Below are 13,318 nucleotides of genomic sequence, written 5' to 3' on the forward strand. Positions count from 1 at the left end.
CGCTCCCCTCACTCCCCCACCAAGTACTGCACAGGGACCCCCACCCAGAGGCCCCCACAGGGATTAGCCCTGCCCAGGAGCCCTGGGACCAAGAAATAATGCAAAAATACCAACTGTGGACCAAAGGAAATTAAACCTCTTTTTTTGGGCGGGGTCGGGGGGGGGCGCAAATCTTCATTCTGGAACTCAAAGAATTTCTATAAGAAAAAATTCCAAGGAGCATGAACAGAAATTACAAACTGAAAACAAAGAAAACCACTAAATGAACAGTTAAGAGAAAAAAGAAAAACCCCTTAAAACACAAGGAAACAAGGTATCATGAATGAAACAACAGATAAAAGAAAGCGATTAGTAACGACTTCCAATGATGCAGCTATCAAAGACCAAACTTGTGAAACAAGCCTACAAGTATGTAGAGGGAAAAAGAAATCATTGAAAAAAGGCAAGGGGGTGCGAAGGAGCACCAAAGATTTGAAAAAGAACTAAACAGAACCTCTAAAATAGAAACAATAAGACGTCTGAATTTTAAAATGAAATGAATAGAAAACATCACACTAGGAGATAGCCAAAGGAACAGACAACTAGAAGTTAAAGTCTTCAAAAATGATCAGGAATGCAGGTGACAGAAAAACAAAAGGAAAGCAGAACTGTATAACAGACATAGATGATGAAATGAGAAAGTCTACAGTGCGTCTCATTTAAGTTCCAGAAAGAAGCGAGGAGAAGAAAGGGAAGAAGGGAAAGCAAACGGGTCATGTCTAAAGTGCTAAGAGCCAAGACTTTGTGAACTGATGAAAAACACAGATCCACAGATTCAATTCTGATGAATCCCAAGGAGGGATATGTAAGAAATCTACACCTAGGTACAGCAGATAAACAAATTTACAATGACCTTTAACAAGATAAAGCAGATATCCTTCTAAGTACTGATTATCACAGCTGACCTCTGATCATCAAAAAGTAAGCTATTATAAAGATGGTGCAATAACACCTTCAATGTAATAAATCAATTCCTATACAGTTTTCCAAAGTGGTTGAAGCATTCTGCACTGCTGTGGCAGCTGGGTACATGGAGCATTCATGGTCCAGTGTGAGTTCAGGACTGCTCTCCTGCCTGCTCTTTCCCAGGCCTTAAGTAGTCCCCCATAAACATGTGCTGAACAGTGTTTGACTGATGCAAGGGGAACTCTCAGTCTATCTCTGGAGCACTCCCTCTGTGTAATCTTTCCCCACTGGAACTCTGCCCTATGTGAGGACTGTCATAGCCAAAATCACAAGCACCATCCAACCAGTTTATTTTAAATAAGCTCATGGGCCCAGTGAAACTTCTCTCAAGATCATGTTTATAAATGTCAAAGCACTTCTTAATACTTCCATAATAGAACCTTGATTTTGTTACTTAGAATGTTAAAGGTGAGGGCAGGATTTATTTTGCCTCATTTCATTTACTTACTGAAGGGCTAGAAAACTGAAGAATCCTCAGTTTACATGAAACCAAACAGAATCTATGCCAACATGAGCTATGGGATACAGCCAGTACTATAATTGTGTGGAGGAGGTTTCAATTATGCATTAATTACATAGCAAAGCCTCAAGCTGACTCAAGCTGTAGGGGAGATGTCAGTTGCAATGAGGTGTTAAACAATGAAGGGAGTGTTTTAAACTCAGAAGAAAAATTAGGCATGATCTATCCAAAGAAGGTAGTCTGTTAAAACTGTTTGCTTTCTTGGTAGGAAGCCTAACGAGAAAGATGTTAAAGTTTAGTTTCCGACTTCTATGTACTACTTACTACTTTTATTTTAATTATTATCAAATCTATTTCAAGAGGTGGGCAAAAACAATTATGTTTCATATATGCCCAACTGTAGACTTAGCAGCAGCAGCAGATTACTTGAGGAACTGTGGATTATTTAATAAGACACAGCACTGTCTCAATATTAAACTCCATGAAAAAAAAAAAGCCTAACAAAATATGAGGAAATAAAACCTAAAAATTCCTTCTTTCCATATCGTTATTGGAAAAACGGTCACTAAAAATTCCACTCATAAGTATTAAAGAAAAAATACCAGAGATACATTTGCATGCGCCAGTTACACAGGATTTTATACAGCTACTTAAGTCATCAGCACTTACAATTCAATTCTGCATCGATTAAAGCCTAGAGTCAGTAAGCATTCCAACTTATCTTGCTACTCATTTTTAAGTTGTGAGTTATCTAGAAGCAGCATGATTTTCTTTTTGAAGGTTGTTTTTGTTTCTGTAAGAACTGTCACCTTTATTTTACTGCGAAAGTTAAGCATCTGTAAATTTTAACACAGGATATAGGTTTCCTCTTTGCTTCTTCAACCAACGTTTACTAATTAATGTCTAGGTTAACAAACTATGGTCCCCTTTCTAGCATCATCATCGTCGCCTCTTGCTCTTCCTGCCGCCCTGAGTCACTGCCTGCACAGCTTGGGCCACCTGGCTCCCCATGCTAGCCACTGATATTTGGCATTTGTACAACACGGCAGACACTGACAACAAAGAACAGTCTGAACTTGATCAAGATTTGGATGATGTTGAAGAAGTAGAAGAAACTGGTGAAGAAACAAAAATCAAAGCATGCAAGCTGACTGTTCAGATGATGCAAACTCCTCAGATTCTTGCAGCCCTTCAAGAAAGACTTGATGGTCTGGTAGAAACACCAACAGGATACACTGAAAGCTTGCCTAGGGTAGTTAAAAGACGAGTGAATGCTCTCAAAAACTTTCAAGTTAAATGTGCACCGACAGAAGCCAAATTCTATGAGGAAGTTCATGATCTTGAAAGAAAGTATGCTGTTCTTTATCAGCCTTTGTTTGATAAGCAATTTGAGACCGTTAATGCCATTTATGAACCTACAGAAGAAGAATGTGAATGGAAACCAGATGAGGAAGATGAAATTTCAGAGGAGCTAAACACAAAAGGCCAAGATTGAAGATGAGAAAAAGGATGAAGAAAAAGAAGATCCCAAGGGCATTCCTGAGTTCTGGTTGACCGTTTTTGAGAATGTTGACTTGCTCAGTGATATGGTTCAGGAACATGAAGAACCTATTCTGAAGCACCGGAAAGACATTAAAGTGAAGTTCTCGGATGCTGGTCAACCTATGAGTTTTGTCTTAGAATTTTACTTTCAACCCAATGAATATTTCATAAATGAAGTGTTGACAAAGACATATAGGATGAGGTCAGAATCAAATGATTCTGATCCCTTTTCTTTTGATGGACCAGAAATTATGGGTTGTATAGGGTACCAGATAGACTGGAAAAAAGGGAAGAATGTCACTTTGAAACTGATTAGGAGGAAGCAGAAACACAAGGGATGTGGGACAGTTCGTACTGTGACCGAAACAGTTTCCAATGACTCTTTCTCTTTTGGCCCCTCCTGAAGTTCCCGAGAGTGGAGATCTGGATGATGATTCTGAAGCTATCCTCGCTGCGGACTTTGAAATTGGTCACTTTTTACGTGAGCGTATAATCCCAAGATCAGTGTTATGCTTTACTGGAGAAGCTATTGAAGATGATGACGATGGTTATGATGAAGAAGGTGAAGAAGCGGATGAGGAAGGGGAAGAAGTAGGAGATGAGGGAAATTATCCAGACTAGGACCCAAAGAAGGATCAAAACCCAGCAGAGAACAAGCAGCAGTGAAGCAGGATGTATGCGGCCCTGAGGATAACCTGCACTGATCTACCTTCTGCTTCCCTGGAAAGGATGAAATTTACATCATTTGACAAGCCTACTTCAAGTTTTTTGTTGTTTATTTATTTGCTCATTTTTGGTTTTGCAGCCTAAAATAAAAATATCATACAATTAAAAAAAACAAACAAACACCAACTATGGTCCCTCGTCCTCCCTCTGCTGCTGCTGCTGCTAAGTCGCTCAGTCGTGTCCGACCCTGTGCGATCCCCTAGACGGCAGCCCACCAGGATCCCCCGTCCCTGGGATTCTCCAGGCAAGAACACTGGAGTGGGTTGCCATTTCCTTCTCCAATGCAGGAAAGTGAAAAGTGAAAGTGAAGTCGCGCAGTCATGTCCGACTCTTAGCGACCCCATGGACTGCAGCCCACCAGGCTCCTCCGTCCATGGGGTTTTCTAGGCAAGAGTGCTGGAGTGGGATGCCACTGCCTCCTCCCTCTAGGGTATATACATCTATTAATCTAAAATACATTTTACTTTTCTGGTTTTTTACTGGAACTTGGAAATGGGGAGAAGACAACCTGAATTTGTTTTACAACCCCTTCAAGCTCTCTAGCCAAAGCAAAACAATTCATGTTAAAAATTAAATGATAACCTTTTTCATTAAGACTTTTGTCAGAGTTTCTATAGTTTTCCCTAAAGGATTCAGATATAAAAGAATATATTCTGTTTTTTAAAATTATATTTGAGACTATCTGCAAAGCCAATAGCACTGAAATCAAACATTCATTTTCTCAAAATAAGAAATACTGAATCAGTAACTAGTAATTCACAACAAAAGCTCTATGTCTTACAAAGAGGACAGTTTAGCAAATTACTTACTTCAGGTCCTGGAGAAGGTCCTTTGCATTAAGCATGGTTATTAAAGAGGTGGTAGCTGCAGGAATTATGATAATGGGTGTTCGAGATCCTATAAAGACAGAATTTTCAAGGTATCAAATAGGTTATTTAAAGGAATTATAGTTACTTTCCTAATTAAAAAGTAAAAGCCTGCAAATTTATATTTTTCACTCTTTTAGCTAAAAGATATTTTAAGCAGCAGTGATATTCAGACTAGTTAATGACCAGGACAGCTTGAGCACTAACCACTCAGAATGGACACCAAACACACACATCTGCTACCACTGCATGGGAAGGCCATCAGCCCTAGTTGTGTAAGCAAGAGCTTACTTTTTAAAGCAAGTGTAGAGTCACACACACTTTACCTTTCTTCTGATTTGGGGGAGGTCTGGCTTGAGAAACTGTAAGAAAGGAAAAAAATCCAAATATTTGAGTGTTATAAAAATCACATTCTTATTTTCAAACTTAAAAGCAAATAAGGCCAAAAAATTTGTATTTACACATGACTCATTAAAATTTTTTTTAATGTACTCTAAGTTTCTTAAATAACATGAAGCTATTTCTCTGCTTCAGAAAGTCACTATAATGCCTTAGCAGTTCAACAATCAGTAGTTATAAACAAAGTGGATATATAGCATTGCTAGGCACTGAGACAGAGAAGGCAATGGGACCCCACTCCAGTACTCTTGCCTGGACAATCCTATGGATGGAAGAGCCTGGTAGGCTGCAGTCCATGGGGTCGCTAGAGTCGGACATGACTGAGTGACTTCACTTTCACTTTTCACTTTCATGCATTGGAGAAGGACATGGCAACCCACTCCAGTGTTCTTGCCTGGAGAATCCCAGGGATGGGGGAGCCTGGTGGGCTGCCATTTATGGGGTCGCACAGAGTCAGACACGACTGAAGTGACTTAGCAGCAGCAGCAGCAGGCACTGAGAATCTACATTCATAGACGTTAGGGTCCAGAAAAGGAGGCAAATAAATGATTTCTGAATTAACTGATTACTCTGTGATAAATATAAAAACACAGAGTACTACAAGAGGATATAACACTGGGAGAAGGGCTGAGAGACGGAAATGTAATTAATCTTGGTGGAGAAAAAACAAAGATGTTACCCCAGTACCTAAGACCTACAATACCTATCTTTATCTCTCTTTTCAAAATTTTTGGGTTTTATTTTATTAGCAATGAGTCATGTGAAGGTCTTTTTTCTGGAACTGCCCATATTATCAATAATTTTGTATATTATAAAAACATGAATATTCATCTCTCTTTATTATTTACATATACAATGGACTTTATAATAAAAACATTTGTTGGCATAATAATGGTAACATCAGTCTAGTTCAAGAAGAACGTATTTTAGGATAGAAAGTTCTGCTTGTTCAATTTTCAGTATTTATTCATACAATAAATTTTTACTGACTGCCATGTGCTGTGCTAGAATTAACTTTTAAATCACGAAAAATAAAAAGTCAACAATTTAAAATTCTAATTCAACATCAGTTCTTAGACATACCACTTTTAAAGGAAAGTACACACATCTTTGGAATATGTTCTATTTCAAAAGCAGTAAAATGTTACATTTTAACTAGAACTTTGTTCTCCTTTGAATAGCTAGTTCATTGTGATAAAAGATTATGGAGGCAGTAAAATGCTATATTTTAACTAGTACTTTGTACTCCTTTGTATAGCTATTCATTGTGATAAACATTATGGAGACAGTAAAACGCTACATTTTAACTAGTTCTTTGCACTCCTTTGTATAGCCATTTGATTATGATAAAACATTATGGAGTCCAGAAGTATGATCTTGCAGCCACAGAAAGCAAAGAAAGATAAAATACAAACACAAGTTCACATGCATATTTATCAAAGTGTTCTCATCGTTCTTTTTGCTGAGAAACAGATACTAAAACTTTCTTAAATTATTTTTAGAAACAGGACTCATGGATACATCAACATGTAGAGCGAGACATTATCATCTGCAATATAATACAATCTCAATAAACACGTGGAATTTGACAGAGGAATAAAGGAAAAGTGGGATGGACAGACAGATGTACAAACTGGAGACAGGAGTGGCTAGGAGAATGAATAAGGAGAACAAAGCAATCTTTGACTGAAATATCAGATATACTAAGGAAGCTCATAATGGACACAGAATATAAGGGACGATTCTTTAAAATCAAGGCTGAGAAGACAGAGTTAGAAAAAGACAAAACATACAAGCTCACATGTTAAAAATAAACTTTAGATGTTTAGTTAAAAAAAAAAAAAACAACTACAATTAAGGACCAAGGCAGAGACATAATGATGAACATACTAAGGATGAGCTTGATCTAAAGGCAGGAGGAGGGAAGAGTGGAATAATGCTGAGTCCATGAGGAGCATGAAGGAAAGCAAGAGTCGGAGCTTGATTCTGTCTCCATTCTGCCACTTTCCAGACAGACAATGAGCCCCCAAGCACACTGAGATCAATGCCGCTCAGCGTCAGCTGTCCTCAGCCATAAAACAGAGACAATAATTTCTACATCTTGATTCTGTTGTAAGACTCATATGAACAACAAAGCAAGGTAAGTTCTTCTCCAGATCCTGGGCATATTTATATTTACTATTTACTGAACCTCATGGCCATGGCTGATGCTAAAGGTACTGCAGCGGAACTGCCACAACCACTGCCTTCAGCAAACACCATAACCGACCACTGACAAGCTGAGAATAGGCAATTACTGTTGCTGTACTTGCTTCCAAATAGAATTATATTCTCTCCTTAAGTACTTATTCAGAGCCCATGTACAGGGGACTCTGCTAGGTTTTTATTTTTATAATGATAAATAAAACAAAAATAATCCCTGCCCTCAAAAACCATTCAAGTAAAGGACGGGAACCAGACCATAACAAAGCAGGCAAATAAACACATAAACAAATTTGAATACACAATATTAAGGAACAAAATGAATGTACACTGATATTAAAGTGTCCTTTAGACAGAATGCTTAGAAAAAGCCTCTCAAAGGAAATGGCATTTCAGCTGAGATTTGAAGGATAAAAAGGAGCAAACTTGCAAAGAATAAGTGAAAGAACAGTCTAGATAAGAGGTAGGAATGTGGGCCAATGCCAAAGGCAGAAAGAAACTGTCGTGCTTATGGAACTGCAAATGTGCAGACAGCAAAACGAAGGGTGCAGGACAGGAGGTTAAAAATATATGTAGGAGCCAATTCATGAAGGGCTTTCTAGGTGATGTTAAGCTTATATTTAAATTCTGTTAGAAAATCCTGTAACTTTTTAGCCAGAAAGTGACATAATTTGATTTTCACATTACACTTTCTATAAGGGGAAAAACAGTAATTTTAGTTAAGAAGTCAAAGGCGGACAAGCAAAAAAAAAAAGGGAGGGAGGGGGACAACTGTGTAAGCAGCAAGCTCAGGATGATCACCAGTATTCTACAGTGGTGCCACCCAAATTAAATGTGGTTAATTAAGGCAAGGGTTTTCGGTAAACTTTCCAAGGCCGACTGAATAACATGCAATAAAAATGAACAGCTAGAACCCTGGCCATACACCTGGATGCTGTTAACACTATTTTACTCCCAACTCCTATCTGTATCTTGTTGAGGACCAGAAAAAAACAGGTCAGGGACTAATACTTCAAGATGCACTGGTCTAGAGAAATGATGGTAACTTAGACTTGAGTTGTGACAGTGGAGATAAAGAGAAAATAGATAAATACGGAATACAGAAAAGGTAAATTTGACAAAACTCACTGGCATATTAGATGAGAAGAATAAGCGAATATGAAGAATAAAGAATAACTCGATTTGGACTTAAGAAACAGAGGTAACAGTGGTGTTATTTACTGGTGAAGAAGCAGAAGAATGTGAAGACCTTGTGGGGAAAATATCAAAGAAAAAAGGCTGTAAGCCAGTTTTAAGATACCTATGGCACATCCAAATGTTAAACAGTTAATATAAGACACCAGAGGTAAGAAGAACTGGAGACACAAATTTGAAAACCTTCAGCACATTGATTTATAACTATGGAATGAGGCAATCCACCTACATTCTGAAGTGGATGACTGAAGAGCATAAGAAATGTGTTTAAAATATACAAAGGGCTAATCCTCTCTCAATCTCACGTGCAGATCTTAAGAGAGCAGATAAACTAGAGCCACAGGGTTATGGATAGTCACCTCCCCACATCAGCCTATCTGTAAGACAGAAGTAATGACTGAAAGCCGGAGAAGTGACTTATGCATTGTGTACACATTGGAAAGAGGCAGCAAGAGCAGGGATGTGTGCAGGAGATTTAATCTGGCTAAGAAAGGAAATGACATTAAATTCCACTATGGAGCTTATCAAACGCTCGTGCTTCTTAATTCACTTGAAAACATGTGTCTCTTGTTAGTTACATTCCCTAAATGAACGTTTAAAAATTAGGAATGATTGTAACACTTTAAAATACTACATTTACCCAGGGACTTGCCTGGTAAAACTAGTGTAAAATATTTGGTGAAAAATAAGAAGAAGAAACAAACAGTGAACAAAAATGGAACACCATCCCTGAGTCCCTTCACTGAAGGCAAAAAGGATAAATGGTTCAGTCCCTATTTCCTAATAATTCAAACTCTACCTAACAAACAACAGTATACAGATCTATGCTGTCTCATGTATGTTACACTACCAGAAATATTATGTTTTTTTTCTATTTTAAAAAGATAATCCAGATGAGCCTACCCTATATTACAAAATGTCCCTTCAAAACTGGGTAGCACCCAAAAAGCAAATACATTTAACAATCTGCAAAACAAAAATACACAAATCAAGACAAAGATGACAAACTGCTAACACCCACTCAAGTCAGTCTTATTGACTAGTGAGTATTAAAACTTATAATCTCTGCTTCTGGGACTGTGGATCTATGGGGGTCAATTAGTGAGTGAAACGAGACCTCACATTGATGGGCATCAGAGTATCTATTATATCATGAGATATTCTCGAAGATTTATTTCAGTCATTTTAATCACCAGTGCACCCTGGCAGAACTGAGAAAGAATGGCAGATTAGGAGGTGAAGGACCCACAGCTCCCTGCTTCACACGTGACCTTCTCCAAGACTACAAACTAGCTGGGAGGGCCCAGCCCCCTTCCCTGTCCCTCTTCCATGGCACATGCACACAAGCTGGTTTACGCAGGTGTTAGTGCCACCCCGATCCCTTTCCTTTGCTTGCCATGTGATTTTGAGCAAATGTGAAACAGAGACAATTATTCATACACAGCACAGAACAGAGCTAGAATCCTCAGGTGGTGACTTGTTCCTTTTTTATACTATTTCTGAATTTCTCATGTGATCTTCCTTAGACTAACCATCCTTCCCGTCCAAGGGAAAAAAAAGAATTCTACATCAATCATCCCACTGCCTCTACAATATTCCAGGCTGCATTCCTGGGGTCCATGTCAGCCTGCCCGTTTCTATTTCCCTGACTTTTTCTTCCTTCCTGTAAGGAGCTCCTTTAGCTCCTTCTTCTTTCTGGCATTGAGCACATGGAAGGCATTCAAATAATATTTAACTGGATTTAATTGTTCTTTCTTGTACTCGCATAACAGCTTTTGGCATGGTCTTGTCTCCTGAAAAACAGTCCCATAGTTCTGTCATCTGATATAAATTATATCCAGTGTGCTCCAAATTTAACAAAGATTTCAAACCAACCCGATGTCATTAAAAGGAAGAAAGAAAATACTGGTCATGTCAAGATCCAGGTGGATCCAAGACACAGTCAAAGAGCCTATAATACCATCCCAATATAACCTCTCTTACCATCATGCTTTTAATGTGCTTCCAAAAATCAAAACACTTATAATTACATAATTTTAGAATTAGCCTATGTGTGAACATACTATGAATAAAAAGATATCCAAATCTGCACTACTGACACTAACAAATTGAAAAGGAAGACCAACCAGTTAAATTCCTGACTGGGCCTTTTCAATTAACACCATTTTCTTAATAGCCACTTTTAACAGCACTGATACTAGACTAGGCTAAACACTAAAGTAAAATGAACAAATGAACAGTAAATCAAGTCCGAAACACTGAAAATGAACATAGTGTCTGTATTTACGTGCATTTATAAAGATCAATCTTTTTAGGTACCAGGAAAAGGAGAGAAAATATTTTTAAAATAACTTTAGGGAATTCTCTGGTGGTCCAGTGGTTAGGACTCTGTGCTCTTACTGCTGAGGGGCTGGGTTCAATCCCTGGTCAGGGAACTAACAAACATCCCACAGGCTGTGAAGTATAGCCAAAAACATGTAAGGATTAAATTAAAAAAAAATAACTTCAGTATTAGCCTTGTTTATTAATGTATATATTTTTAAAATTTTAGAACCTAATATGCTCAATGATACAGATATCTGAAATCCTAAACATCAAAGCTGCTTATCAATCTATTAAAATTATGGTTTTATGTTTCCACAGGAAAAGACAAAAATCACATCCACCATACTATCACAGAACTCAAACAAGAAACTGATGAGAGAATGGGTATGTAATAAAAAGCTTTTTAAAACATTTTCCTAAAATTAAAAATATTTTCTTAAAATTTTCTATAACTCAACTATACCTATTTACTCAAGTAAATATTCTTATATACTAGTTTTAAGTAAAATTTAATTCCTTCAAAGCATTACATAGTATCAAAAATTTCAGTTGTGATAACAGAAAAAAACTAAAATTTTTCTATTTTTACCTGGTCTTGGTACAGGTTGTGCTGCAGGAGTCTGCGTCTTCCGGGCTGATGCACCTTCCTTTAAACGAATAAAAACTGATTTGTTAAAATTCCTTTGTACAATAAACACTTTTGTTTAATTACTGCAAAAAAAATTCATGTCTATCTCTCCCTCAGTCATGGAACATGCTATGAGTTAAAACAAACAAGCACCTTACCTTTTATGTTACTGGTTGTGAGATGGTTAAGAGAAATCTTTAGTTGAAAATATACTTAAATTGTTACTATTCATTAGTTATTGTAAGTATGTAAGATTTTTCAAATATTCAATGATTTACTTAATTGCTGACAATTTTAATATTCTCAGAAATGTTATTACCGGTTTTAAAATCAAGTCAATCTTTTTCCCCTTAAGAATCTCAAAATGAGTAAGTGATACATAATCTCACATTAGAAAGATGTAAACAGTGTTACTTTGAGTGAATCTTTAAAAAACACAAATATTTCAAATTAAACATCTTTAAACTACTCAGGGAAAATAATCCATTTACAAACATGATATGTGTTACATTTAAGAGTGGTTGAAAATTTCTTAGAAGCTGAATAACAAATCTCAAGTAATTACAAAGCACGTAATATATATAAGGAAATATGCTAAGGATTGAAGTACATCAATTATATACTCAAGAACAGACACCTCTGAAGTGCTTAACAGACTTCAAAAGTTTTCTATCTTTACTGCAATAGTTTCAATCATATTCACACTAAATTTTCATTAAAATATTTTTCTTTATAGAAAGCTACAAGTATAAATTTCAAAACAGCTAGTAACTCATGAAGATTTTATTCTAGCTGTACTTAAGTGAAGAAAATTTGATAAGTATCAGGAAAATTACACAAATCCGTAATAAGAAAAATCACTACTACAACCACAGAAACATTTCTAAAGAAGTCCTGCTAAACAATGTTCACTTTAATCATATTACATTTTCTTCAGAATCTGGTATTTTACTGTGGTAAAATGCAGAGAATGCATTTCACTTGGAATACAATAGGATTCCTGGCATTCAGTTTAAAGGCTTTTTTAAAGAAAGGTTAAAAAAGAGGACTCCCCTGGCAGTCCTGTGGTTAAGACTCTGCTTCCAATGCAAGGCGCACAGGTTCCATCCCTGGGCGGGGAACTAAGATTCCAAACGCCTCATGCATACCTTCCCCCTCAAAAAAGCTAAAAAGCTAAATTTAAAAAAAAAAAGAAGAAGAAGACACAGAGGCAACTAGCAAAAACTCTTTGGGGGAAAAAAGCACTTGAGGACAGCAGAACATCCTTTTCAAATATTTTCACTATTATGCATTTAGTTATATACACTGGTGTGGTTGAGACTCAGTCACTTTGGATGCTGGTTCCATGAATGTGTTAACTTTGTAAAAATTTGTCAAGCTTACTAATGATATGGTCATTATATTACAAGCAAATTATATTCAAGTAAAATTTTAAATGTAAAGAAAGTGAGTCACTATTAAGGTGGAGACCATTTTCAACATTTAACTTCATTTAATGCACTCTATTTTTCTCTAAGTTCATGTTAGGGGACACAACTGCTTTTACTCATCTTTGTAAATCTAGTACCTAGGACACAACAGATGCTCAACAAATGTTGGTCATACTGAACTCAATTCTAGACTTCTAAAAACCAGAAGCCAAAATAGAAATTAACCAAAGAGATTTTAGCTTTCTCTCCTATCTTCTTTTACAAGGGGGAAACAACTAGATATTATATAATAACAAGATTAAGTTTTAACCATATTCCTTTTGAATTCTTACATGTAAATACTGGGACTTCCCGGGTGCTCAAACGGTAAAGAATCTGCCTGCAGTGTGTGGGAGACATGGGTTCCATCCCTAGGTTGGGAAGATCCCCTGGAGGAGGGCATGACAACCCACTCTAGTATTCTTGCCTGGAGAACCCCCAGGAACAGAGGAGCCTGGCAGGCTACAGTCCATGGGGTCACAAAGAGTTTGGACACAACTGA

The 13,318-nt window shown here is 37.1% G+C and overlaps 1 protein-coding gene and 1 pseudogene across 1 annotated transcript in view; one reads left to right on the top strand and one right to left on the bottom strand.

Moving 5' to 3' along the window:
• CDC73 (cell division cycle 73) overlaps positions 1–13,318 on the bottom strand; it is an 89,197-nt gene that overhangs the window by 15,636 nt on the left and 60,243 nt on the right. The window contains exons 11-13 of the mRNA XM_027976263.3: positions 11,309–11,366; positions 4,926–4,961; positions 4,543–4,630 (exon numbers count right to left, since the gene is read on the bottom strand). Coding sequence (XP_027832064.1) covers positions 4,543–4,630; positions 4,926–4,961; positions 11,309–11,366 — 182 coding nt within the window. The remainder of the gene's footprint in view (positions 1–4,542; positions 4,631–4,925; positions 4,962–11,308; positions 11,367–13,318) is intronic.
• LOC101120763 (nucleosome assembly protein 1-like 1) lies at positions 2,460–3,756 on the top strand (annotated as a pseudogene).

This window comes from Ovis aries, chromosome 12 (genome assembly GCF_016772045.2).
Source record: "Ovis aries strain OAR_USU_Benz2616 breed Rambouillet chromosome 12, ARS-UI_Ramb_v3.0, whole genome shotgun sequence".
NCBI classification, from domain to species: Eukaryota; Metazoa; Chordata; class Mammalia; order Artiodactyla; family Bovidae; genus Ovis; species Ovis aries.